Source organism: Myodes glareolus, chromosome 27, assembly GCF_982192425.1.
Source record: "Myodes glareolus chromosome 27, mMyoGla1.1, whole genome shotgun sequence".
NCBI lineage: Eukaryota > Metazoa > Chordata > Mammalia > Rodentia > Cricetidae > Myodes > Myodes glareolus.
The window spans coordinates 27,955,621-27,968,315 of NC_142052.1; the positions used below are offsets into that span (position 1 = coordinate 27,955,621).

General features: G+C 46.9%; 1 protein-coding gene across 1 annotated transcript in view; it reads left to right on the forward strand.

Annotated features, from left to right (window-relative positions):
- Lama1 (laminin subunit alpha 1) overlaps positions 1-12,695 on the forward strand; it is a 126,836-nt gene that overhangs the window by 10,426 nt on the left and 103,715 nt on the right. The window contains exons 2-3 of the mRNA XM_087902329.1: positions 9,546-9,716; positions 10,015-10,127. Coding sequence (XP_087758455.1) covers positions 9,546-9,716; positions 10,015-10,127 — 284 coding nt within the window. The remainder of the gene's footprint in view (positions 1-9,545; positions 9,717-10,014; positions 10,128-12,695) is intronic.

Genomic DNA, 12,695 nt, shown 5'->3' on the forward strand with positions numbered 1-12,695 from the left:
AGTAAGGGAGAGGCAGCTGGAAATTACGAAAAATGCCAAGGCTGTTTAGCCCAAGGGCAAATGTGCACGTGACCCCCGCAGAAAGTCACTCTTAGCACATGCCTGGGGTAACATCAGGGATATTAACAATTTAACTCATAACCGGAGTGCAGAAAGTGGGAAAAGAGCTAGGAAAAATAATCAAGACCTTGAAAGGCCATTAGAAAAGTGCATAGTTTGGGGAGATGTTTAGGCTGGTTAGGAAATGATGGATGATCAGGGCAGGGTGGCTGAGGCCATTAGTCCAGCACCTGGGAGGCCAAGGCCTGAAGAGTGTGAGTGTGTAGCCAACCCCGGCTACACAGCACGGCCCTGCCTTAAACAAAATGAAATTAGCTTTTAAGTAAACAATAAGATAGATTTGTGAATAGGAACGATCCTCTTTATCAGGAGGGAATGCCCATATCTGGCTCAAATCAGTCTCCTTTCTCTAAGGATTTGGAAGGAGCGAGGCGTAGGTGTCCCCGGTCGGTGGATAAGACTGAAGTTTGAAATGTGTATGGATGTTGTGTTTGTTGTGAAGTAATGATTCAGTTGTGTTTGTTGTGAAGTAATGATTCCGTTTGGATAGGATGTTGAAATTCCTGCCCTTGGCACAATATCATGATGGGATTGTGTGTGTGTGTGTGTGTGTGTGTGTGTGTGCGCGCGCGCGCGCGCAGTTTCTCTGCAACTAAACTTAAACTCTGAACCCCAACTTCAATATAACCAAATATTATTAATCAAATCCCATGGGGGCTGGAAAAATAGCTCAGTGGGTAAATCACTTGGCGTGCAAACATGGACGTCTGAGCTTGGTTCCCCGATACTCACGTGGTGTCAGGTTCTGTAGCATGTTTATAATCCCTGTGTCCTTATGGCAGGATGAAAGTAGAGATGCCAGAGGCTCCAATAGTCCACTGTACATAGAGGGGGACAAGAGAGTCCAGGCCAAGGTGGAGAGTGAGGACTGACATACAAGGGTGTCCTCTGACCTCCACACCTGCACTCTAGTATGCATGTGCCTGTACACACACACACACACACACACACACACACTCGCAAGCACACAGAGACACATCCTTGCACACATGTGCACACACACAGATGCACACGTGAGCACACATCAAATGCATGCACACACATATACACAGATGACACCCGGTCTGAAAAGCGACACCCATGGAGAGAAGCAGGCCTGTACTACTGGACATTCTCCCCTACAGACCACGTGTGTGCCTAACTTGTTTTCCCCCTTTGTTTAGCAACGCTAGAAATCTGACTTTGTCAAGGACACCTTGAGAGCGTTGCTATGGAAACGGGCTTGTAGCAAAGCCCTCCTGCTGCCTTTTGCTCAGCACCCACTCTCCTTTCTGAGATCAAACTTCTCTTCATCCCACATGAGAGAGAAAGCAGTGAGCTGTGCTGAGCATGCGCTCCCAGGACCCTGGCCTGGCCTTTCCCTGTCTGCGTGGTTCCCATTTCCTCCCTGCAGTTGTCTTTCTCTCTCTTAAGTCCACTCTCTGCCTCCGCCTACGCTCCCTGTCCATCTTTTCTCTCACTCTTTCCTTCTCTCTCCCTTCCACGCTCCCTCTCTTTTCATTCCATTTTGTGTCTCCACCTATCTTCCGTCCACCATTTCTCCGCTTCCCCACCTCACCCTCGTTCCGTGTCTTGTTCTACATTGTAGTATTGCAGTGGGTCCTGCTGCTCAGCCCGTGTTATCTCGGGAGTGCATCGACCCTTTTTCTTTACTAAAATCATCAATGATTAAATTTCCTTCCTTCCAAAAAAACAAACAGGCATGTGCTTTTGGAAGAGGAGAGTCGGCAGTGGAGTTGTCTCTTTCTGGTGGCTGAAAGCGGTCTGTCCCTAAAGTGATACAGGTCACCTTTGTTTAAATAATACTTTTAAAAAAAAGCGCTCCTAAGTGTGCTCTGTTTCGTTAGTTGAGTAATAAAATAGCTAACGGGTAACTTTCGGATAGCTGTCCTTGGAAGTAAATGCCCTGATTTCCATTAAACAAACAAGACGATCGTGTTTATTTAAAGCTCAGCTTTGATGTTTAGTGTTCAAACATGTGAAATACCGGTCTTTGATATACAAAGCCAGTTCATTTGGTAGCAATTTGGGTAATTTTTACTTTATAACGAGCACAGTTATGGCCATTTAACCACAGGGCTGCATTCTGGGAAGGGGACTGCAGGCAGCGGGGGCACAGCAGGGCTAAGGCTCCCACAGGCTTCCACAGGACACATCAGCCACTCCACGGGCCTGTTGTCACAGTCAAGGGACAGCGTAAACAAGAGGAGGTGTTGCTGGCGTCACGTGGTGCACTGTTTGACAGTGAGCCTTGTGTTTAAGAAGGAGGTGGTGAGCACTCGAAAATAAACGGCAGTAGAGAAGTGTAGTGGGGGGGGGGGGGCTGGAGAGATGGCTCAGAGGTTAAGAGCATTGCCTGCTCTTCCAAAGGTCCTGAGTTCAATTCCCAGCAACCACAGGGTGGCTCACAACCGTCTCTAATGAGGTCTGGTGCCCTCTTCTGGCCTGCAGGGATACACACAGACAGAATATTGTGTACATAGATAAATAAATAAATAAAAATAAATAAATAAATAAATAAATAAAAGTGTAGTGGGTGGGCTGAGGAAGACAGAAACCGGCAGCTGTCATGATGTTTATCCAGTAACTACTTGTACTCAATGGTTGGTGCAGCGCGCTTGTTTATGTCAGCAACACCATAAACACGGGCGTAATGTGCTGTGAGAGACTAAGTGATTGACATATTTAAATATGGTCCTAGCGTCAGGATGCAGGACCTTGGACTTCCTAGCAAACACTCTACCACTGAACATACGCAGCCCTTCCTTGTGTATGTGACTTGGTCGGTCTCCCTGTGTAGCCCAGGGCTTGCCTCAGCCTCCAGAGGGCTGAGGTTACAGGAGTGTGTCCCCATACCCAGTTTCCAACGCGGCTCCTGTGTTTCTGCAAACTTCATTCTAATGCACACAACTGCATTGGAAATAGAAGTTCTTCAGATGACATGCTTGCACTTAGACAAACACTGGCCGTGTCTCAAAGCAAAGGAGCAGATGAACTAAAAATGTATGTTACAAGGAGCGCCTGCCTGACCCTGGTCATTCAAAAGGACGATGGGGCCTCTCTGAATGTGTGTAGGATGCTATAGTGGGCAAGCAGGGATCCATTGGCAGGAATTTGATATGGTCATGGCAAAACTGAGTCCTGGACTCATTCATTGGTCAATTTCATTCTTGGTCTTTAATATATAAAACCAAGACAAAAATTTCATATCAGTAGTTCTTTATTTGATTGTTAAGACTCATTCTACACCGGGACTGGAGAGATGGCTCAGCTAATAAAGTGCTTACCACGTAAGCATGAGGGCCCAGTTCAGATCCCTAGCAACCACACAAAAGGCACAATGGGGTTTGGTGCATGCCTGTAACTCCAGTACTGATGGGGCAGGGTGGACATGAACAGGCTAGCCCATCTCACTAATCCAGTGAGCTCCAGGCTCCTTGAGAAATATGGTCTTAAACCCGAGGAAACCACATAATGGCAACCTTTGGTTGCATGTGTACACACACAAACATATACACACACATCAACACACACACGCGTTTACATAAACACACACAAACACCTTGTTCTGATTCATCACTGTTTCTTACCACACAGATGTGGTGTGTGTTTGGGTACACCCACGTATATAATGAATCCTGTCTCTAGCCTGAGTGTGCTTCTAGAGTAAATTGAGGAGTAATAGCACTTACATTATTTCTTGATAAGACCCTGTGGAGCTGAGTTGAAGGCAAGGAGGAATAGCACTTGAATGTGGTGTCCAGAGCCAGTGGCTCTGACTCGGTGTCTCTTACAGAGCAGCGAATGAGCCTGTCTCACTCCACGGTGACTGTGCGGCACAAGGTATATGGTTTTGTCATGTTTTCTTTGGTCCTTTTAGTTTTATTTATTTATTATGTCTTTGTTTTATCTTTTTTTTTTTCTTTTGAGCCAGGTTTTCTCTGTGTAGCCCTGGCTGTCCTGGAACTCTGTAGCCCAGGCTGGCCTTGAAGTCACAGAGATCCCCCTGCCTCTGTCTCCAAGTGCTGAGACTAAAGGAGTGTGCCACCACCACACGGCTGGTGGTTTCATTTTGATGCTGAAGCTTGTACACATCGTTGTAACAGAGGCTTGGTTTCTCAGCACACTTATTTTACCATGTGCTGCCATATCTGTACTGTCTTCTTGAGGAAAAACGGTAGGATTAGAATGAGCTCTGCCCAGCTTGTGAGCAGCTTGCAGATCATGCTGGGGACATGTTGCTATAAATGACTTCAGTGTGAACCTTACCGTGTCACTCCTGAGACCCTCCTCATCTTGGTCACTGAGCAGGTGGTAGGCATTACTAAAATCTGTTAAGATTGCTCTTATTGTTAATGATAAATTCTCTTACTTAATATAGTACCTACTCCTTCTGGTGTTCATTTTCTTGTGAATTAGCAAAGCTGTTGGGTATGGGCTAATTGGACTTCCTAGATGTCAGCAAGTGAACCCTGTCTTACTGCTGAGCTGTCCTGAGCAGAACAGCCAGGGGTGTCTAGACAGTCACGTAAAGGATTGCTGCTGATGGGCCTGGCTCTTGATTGCACATAGCCCCAGGACTGTCAGAAACAAATGCTCACGACCTGGGTGAACCACTGCCTCCTGGCCAGAGGGGGGAACGCCCCCTAGTGGAGATTCCATTATAGCTGGCCCCAAACCCAAGCTTCTATGACCCTGATTGGTCCCAAACAAACAGCTGTGTTTTGCTGCAAAGATATGTCCAAGCTGTCCCTCAGGCGATATAAGCAGGCTGTTCAGGCTCATCAGGAAGGCCCCTAGGAGACAGCCTCTTGTGCTGCCATCCCTAATATTGCAACATCAGGACCAATAAAACTCTGGAATGGTCTTCCCTTGAGTGTTCACAGTGGTGCAGGCTGGAATGCCGAAACAGTATAAACAATGAAGACAGCGTGGATGACTCGGGACCTAATGGCTGAGAAAGCACAAGGCTAAGGCCAGCAGCTTTCTAACTGGCGCTCCTCAGGTCCCTGACACAGGCCAGCCAGCACCATACAGAGCTGTCTCTTGACGGCTTAAGAAGCTGGATGGAGGCCTTAGAGCCGCTGCTCGGCAACTGAAATAACGCAGAACAAGAAGACTGAGGGCGCTCCAGTAAGGAACTGCACACAGGCCTGAGTCTGCCCTAGAAAGACTTCAATGCCACTTCTGCAAAACGCCTGCTGATTCTGCTCAGCTAGAATTGGGGAGAGATGCTTGAAAAATGCCTGATGCAAACTGCATCTTGCATCTAGTTTCTGAAGTTCTCTAAGTGCTCCTGGCAGCTGCCCTAGCTGAGCTTTGATCCTATATTCTGTGTCAATATAGGTAGGTACCCAGTGTTCTGGCAGCCATAACGGGAGGAACAGCTGAATAAGTAGTTTAAGAATGGTCGCTGGGGCTGGAGAGATGGCTGAGTGATTCAGAGAGCATACTCTCCTGGAGAGGACCTGCAGTGGATTCCCAGCACACCATGACCTGTAGCTCTAGATCCTGAGGATCAGTTCCCCTCTTCTGGCTTACATCATACACACCTATAAAAGAAAGAGGGGCCAGGACATGAAGAAGATAAGGAAGTAAGGAGAGAGAGAGAGAGAGAGAGAGAGAGAGAGAGAGAGAGAGAGAGAAAAGAAGGTAGGGAGGGAGGGAGGGACAGACGGAGGGAGGGAGGGACAGAGGGAGGGAGGGAGGGAAGGACAGAGGGAAAAAGGTAGGGAGAGACAGACAGAGACAGAGAGAGAGAGAGACAGAGAGAACCAGACAACCCCAAGGAGCCAGACAGGAAAATGCTCAGGTCAGAGCCAGTGGTCTTGGCTCCAGTGTGAGCCCTGTCACATTGGCCACTGTCCCCAGTGTGTTTTTGGCCACTGTCCCCAGTGTGAGCCCTGTCACATTGGCCACTGTCCCCAGTGTGTTTTTGGCCACTGTCCCCAGTGTGAGCCCTCTCACATTGCCCACTGTCCCCACTGTGAGCCCTGTCACATTGGCCACTGTCCCCAGTGTGAACCCTGTCACATTGGCCACTGTCCCCAGTGTGAGCCCTGTCACATTGGCCACTGTCCCCAGTGTGAGTCCTATCACATTGGCCACTGTCCCCAGTGTGAGCCCTGTCACATTGGCCACTGTCATGTTCCAGGAATGCTGAGAAGCTGGGAGCTTTCTTCCTTATCTCTGGATTCTGCAGTGATTTCATAGATGCATCATGGGTAAATGAGAGATGAAGCAAGATAGCATTTGGCAAATGAAGACTAAATATGTTCAAATACTTATCAAGAAATCACACACTTTAATTCAGGAACTTGAATTCTTACTTGTCTTAGATTCTTCTGGTGACTTAGACTGTTTTGTTCAAGTCTTCTTTGTTTTCCGAAAAGAAAAACGCTTGTGACACTAGCAGCCATTTGATTATTCATCCATGTAACACGTTCCTAATCGTGGTTTAATTCTGAAGAAAAGCTATTGGAACAAGCTGACTAGGTTCCTTTCAGCAGGAACTGCATATCCTTTCTTTGCTGATCGTCACACTGATTTATATTATGTATTAGATAAATATAACATTCTATGAACTCACAAGCCATTTACCCCCCCCCCAAGATGGAAACACACTTGTACACATATGCACACTTACACACACTCTTACCTCAAGGGCCTGAAGGATTGACTCTGTAGTTTTGAACAGAATCCGTGAAGAAAGTGCTGTGTCAGCTCAATCAGCATTTGAAGATGCTTTAAGGTGAAAAATTACAGTACAGGGAAGAACTCAAAAGCCCTGAACAATGAATTATTAAGCAAGCTACAAGGGTCTGGGAAGAAGCTATGGTAATTATGTAAAATTATTATTTTTTTGTTCATAGGTTGGTGGCAGTTTTTTTTTTTTAACCTAATTGTAATCAGGGGACTTTCCAGTACAGTCACCTGACCCTGAAGGACATTTTAGGAGGCCAGGCGTGCTCAGTTTGTAAAGGGGCTGAAAACAGAGCAGCCAGCGAGCAGGGAGGCATCTATTTCATGGTCTGTGGAGTTTGGTGTAACCAAGTGTGCAGGTGCTGGTTAAATGCATGGGCAGGTGGATTATTCTGTAGTGTGTTCTGAATGGGGGAGAAAGAGGTCCCAGTTACCTCGGCAATAACTGAAGGAAATGATGCCCCAACAAAAGCATAGAGTCTAATACATTCTGTGTGTGGCTCGCGCGTGCTGGGCGTCAGCCTTCCATCCACCTCGCCTTCTCAGGAGCTTTCAGTGGATTTCCTGTCCCTCTCTCTACCTTCTTTTTTTAAAAAAAATATTTATTTATTTATTATGTATACAATATTTTGTCTGCATGTATGCCTGTAGGCCAGAAGAGGGCACCAGATGTCATTACAGATGGTTGCGAGCCACCATGTGGTTGCTGGGAATTGAACTCAGGACCTTTGGAAGAGCAGGCAGTGCTCTTAACCGCTGAGCCATCTCTCCAGCCCTCTCTGCCTTCTTAGTGGCCATGCATTTGCCCTGGCTTGGGGTCGTTCTGCAGACTTGAAGATGACTCAATTGCCCAGGAGAACTTAAAAAATAAAAATAAAAAAATAACACTCTGTTCAAATTGTTCTCTACAGACACTAAGTCTGACTTTCTTTTGCCTTCTACCATGTGACCAGACCCAACAGGGAATGGTAATGACTTTCTGTCATGGAAATGAACCATATGTATGTGATGCACAATTTTTAGCCGCTCAGAGGCTTGAGTGTGGCCCCTCCGTTATAGTAGAACTCCTAGGTAATTCTAATCTGTTTGTGTGAAAAAAAAAGGACTACCTTTTTGTATTTTATTAGTTCTTTGAGATTTCACACAATGTATTTTGAACATATTCACCGCCCTCTCTACCCTCTCACCCAATTTTGAGAGTCCTGCTTTCCCTACCGAGCCTAGTCTGTGTGCCCTGCTAGTCTGGGGATTGAAGCCTGCTCAGGTGTGCGGTCAGTCTACCTACTAGAGCCACATTATTAAAACAGTAACAGCAAACAACTGACTGTCTCCCTTCGAGCCGGTGCAGAGTAAGTCTTTCAAGAGAACCATTTGTCTTTGATTTAAAATCCTAAATATTTACAATAAAGCACCATCGAATATACTAGGTCATACTCAAAGGTCAAAGACATTAAAGACAAGAATTCCGCCTATACAATTAAAACAGTTTAGTGTTATTAAAAAGCATGTGTGGGCGTGCATGCTTGTGAAGGGTTTTGGGTGTCGTAGGCCAGTGCTCTACCACTGAGCTGCATCCCAGAGCTGGCTATGTTATTTACAAAGGGCCGATCATAGTCTGTAGTCCTTAAAGATCAACATCTAGTGAGCTGGGATCTGCAGGAGGCTAAGCTCTTGTCAGAACTGTTTACACAGTCTGTTTCGGCCGATGGCTCCCCTACCCCGCGCACACTGTTATTTCTGTATCTCTGTAGCATCTCTGCTGCTAGTACCCTTCTTTATCAAGATAAAGCTAAGTCTCAGAAGAAGTCTAATGGGGATCTTGGTCTCAGAGTTGCGCAAAATCTGCCACTGAATTCTTTGAACCTGCCCAGAGCCCAGCTGCTTGGAGATAAACATCAGCTAAGACAGAGATACTGGGCAGAGCAGGGATTATCGGTGTGGGGAGAACTGTACAGTCTGGATCCTTGTGTTCCGAAGTTTTATTCACCCAAGGAAACCGGCCATCGTGAGGGACAAAAGAAAGGAAAAAGAAGATTGCATGTAATTACAGGGAAGACCCTGCATTCCTGCCAGAGACAGGCAGCTGGTGACCTTCTTTGAGGATGATGGGCAAGTTTCTTTGGGCAGTGTGTGAATTATAACTTGTCTTTAAACATATTTTTTCAGTATTGTATTAGAAAAATTGCAACCTGCAATCTAGAATTGTGCACTGAGAACCTGGATTCTACAATTGCTGTTCACTCCCTTCTTCAGTGACTCTCCCTCCGTGTGTCTGTCCATCTCTCTGTCAATACAGGCTAGTTTCTGCTGTATCTCAAAATGAATTCAAGGCAGAAGAACACCTCCTAAACATTGAGGCTACCCATTCATAATTGTTTTTGTTGCTATAGCAAGATGCACAAATCTTCGTATTTTCACCCTATATTTTTCACAATCATATGTGCCTAAGTAAGAATCCCAAACCTTGATGAAAGTGTGGAACATATTTACTCCCGAAAATTCCTTCATGTCTTCTAGCTAGTGTTCTGGGTTTTTCTTACATGTGTGTCCTGTTTGTCTCAGAGTTCCACATCAGTGAGACTTGAAAACCTTAGGTGTACCCAGTTTTGGAGGAAGGGACCTTCATTCAGCACGTGGATTTACAAATTCTTTTTTGGATTTGGCTGTGACGTGGGTTGCACAGCTTGACTTGGCTGATTTGGCTTTTGAACTTTGACTTCCAGGCTTGTTCCCTGCCATTCTCAACCTGGCCACCAGTGCCCACATCAGTGCCAATGCGACCTGTGGCGAGAAGGGGCCTGAGATGTTCTGCAAACTCGTGGAGCATGTGCCTGGCCGACCTGTTCGACACTCCCAGTGCCGGGTCTGCGACGGTAACAGTACGAATCCTAGAGGTAAGTACAGCCTTTCTGTTCATAGGAAAGTGCACAGGGAGATGCCTTATGCGACTCACTTTGTGGGTTCTAGGATTGAACCCAGGGCTTTGCACACGTTTAACATGTGTTCCGTCTCCGAGCTCCACTGTGGGCTCCCCTGTGGGAATTTATACTTTCTGAAGTAACAGTGACTTCCGCTGAGATCCTCAAAAGTTGCTCACCTTGGTGACGGGCTCTGCCTTTGCGCTGAGTTTAGCAGTTCAAGAATGAAAATCCAGAGCTGAGAGCTGCGTGTGTTCTTGTTTTCTTTTAACAGAGCGCCACCCAATATCACACGCAATAGACGGCACCAACAACTGGTGGCAGAGTCCCAGTATCCAAAATGGGAGAGAGTATCACTGGGTCACCATCACCTTGGACTTACGGCAGGTAGGTGAGGCCGGTCCTGCCGGAGGAGCTCGGTAGCCCCCTGGCGTCTGCCTTGTTTCTTAACGCATTTGCTCTCATCCCGCCGTTTTTTCCAGGTGTGGGGTAGGTGATACACAGTACTCCACGGCACCATTTCCTGGCCCATTTGGCTCTGATCTCAGCCAGGAGTGTGGGGGTAGATCTTGCTGGATGGAGAGGCTAAACGTGATGTGGGAAGGGTCTATGGGCACATGAGGGGCAGTCAAGGCAGGCCCTGATAGAAACCTAGGGGTTTACTGTGCAGGGAGGGGTGGCTAGACCAGACTGGATCACCTATACGGGGCAGAGGCTAGATCTGACTGGTTGGCGAGGGTCAGGCACACTCAAGGGCTTGACCCTGGAGAAGGTCATACAGAATCGGGCTGGTTGTAGAGGTTGGATGTGGTGTCTGCAGTTAGTTCCTTACTATTTATTTTGCACAGGTAACTTCCGCCTGTTTCTTCCATTGATGGGCAGCATTGAAATGTTCTGCTGTTAGGCTATTAGAACAACCATTAAAAAAACCCACTGGGACCCAATGTATGTAGGAGTCTTGCTTTTAAGAGAAAGAAATGTGTCTTGATCTGGTGAAGTACAGTCAGAGTAGAACCGAAGTTTACAGGGTGGTGCATTCTAGTTAATTCTGCTCACTGTCGGGTGGTGTGGACACACACCCTTGCCCGATTACCACTACTGTCACTGATGACTTTGGGTGTTTTTAAACTGAAAATAAATCATCCTGAGAAAGCCTGCACATTTTCTTTGAATCTTCAATTTTATGGCTATCAGACTGACTTTAGGTCCCACTTACTATGTTGAAGTCCATTTCCTGTGCTGACATCGCTCAGCAAGACAGAAGACTTTCTGATTGGTGGAATTCTCTATTAAAGATTAGTACACATTAGGGAAATGAAGCCCAAAAGCACAAGAAGATAGCACCTCACCCCCATCAGGATAACTGTTATAAAAGAGACAGAAAGTCACAGGCGTGGCCCGGGTGCAGAGGAGGAAGGACATCTGTACACTCCTGGTTGGCTTGAAGGGATTGCAGCCACCGAGAAAGACAAAATAGTGGTCCCTCAAAAATCTAGGCATAGACTCACAATCTGCCCAGCTAGTCTCCCTCCGGGTATAAAACCCACAGAACAGAAGGGAAGACTCAACGATACAGCAGCATCGCTCACAGAGTCAAAGGGCGGCAGCAGCTCAGATTTTCATCGGCTGATGAACGTGTACACTGTTTGTGCTACACACATTTTATCCAGCCTTGAAAGTCAATGACAACTTGACACTGCACACAAAGAGGAAATGTCTGATTTGGAGGTAGGAAGTAGACTGGTGGTTGCAGGTGCGGGGAGAGAAAAGGTGGGGCTTAGTGTTTGATGGGACCGTCGAATAAGGATGCCGTGTAGATAGGTGATGGTGATAGTTAAACGGCATGGATCAGTGCCACCGAATCATACAACTTAAATGGCGAAAATGGTAATTTCAGTGTTGTGTATTTTATACAAGTAAACATTTTAACACTCTATGAAGGGCATGGTGCACTGCATCAGCCAGGGTCCAGCCAGGGAACAGAAACCATGTGAGTTGCGTGTGCAGAGGGGCATATTCACTGTCAAGAACTGGTTAGAGTACTGGAGAACTGGAAAGGGGGAGGGCAGAAAGTCTCTCAGACTGTGACAGCCATGGAGAAACCAAAGGAGGATTGGATTATTAGCATCTGGACCCTTGGAGCAAGGGACGACACCCCTGCCCTGGCTTCATGGGAGAGTTGGAGGCTCCTCTGGGAAATACTCGGAAGTTGCTGCTGGAGTCAGGGGCACCTGCAGGGGTGAGACTGACAGGAAAAGCCAGGAGACAGGAGCAATGTAGCCTCCCTCCCTCCTTGGGTTTCGGCCTCAGCCCTGCAGCCTCCTGAAGAGACACCTGGTGATTTGCAGAGCTCTAGACACAGAATCCAGCTTCACTCTTTCCCTCCTGTACCTATATGCATTTAATACCTCTCCAAAGGTGTTAATGTTTACTGGAACCTTCTGTGCCAGGTCTGTGATGTGTAGTCCTCTGATCTGGGGTGTGCCCCTGAATTCTCATAATCAAGCTGCATTCCCTGCCGGCGTCCACCCCCTGTGTCAGATGACTGAACAGAGAAGAGAATTCCTGCAGCTGGTGCAAGGGTGGGCGTCTGGCTACTCAAGATGCTGGGCTACCGCGTGCACCCTCAGACCCCGCCCTTCCTTCCGCGAGAGTCTCCGATGTAAAAGGTCATGCCCCAGTGTGTTTTAGTTTACATCTTGACTTGAGCATTTTCCAGTATGATTGCAACTCACTATTAAAGCTTTTAGAAGCTGTGTGTGTGGTCTTCTATAAGGGCTACCCAGTCTTAGCTTAGAGTTCCCGGTCCTGTGGTTTGGATAGATTCTGTTATGGATAATAACTTGAGCTTCCAATTGAAAAGTTCAGTCTCACATCCTGCCAAAGAAATAACGCAGTGAATAGAAGCCATATTTTGAAGTTTAAATGGCAGGTTCCTGGTGAGTTTTGAGGGTC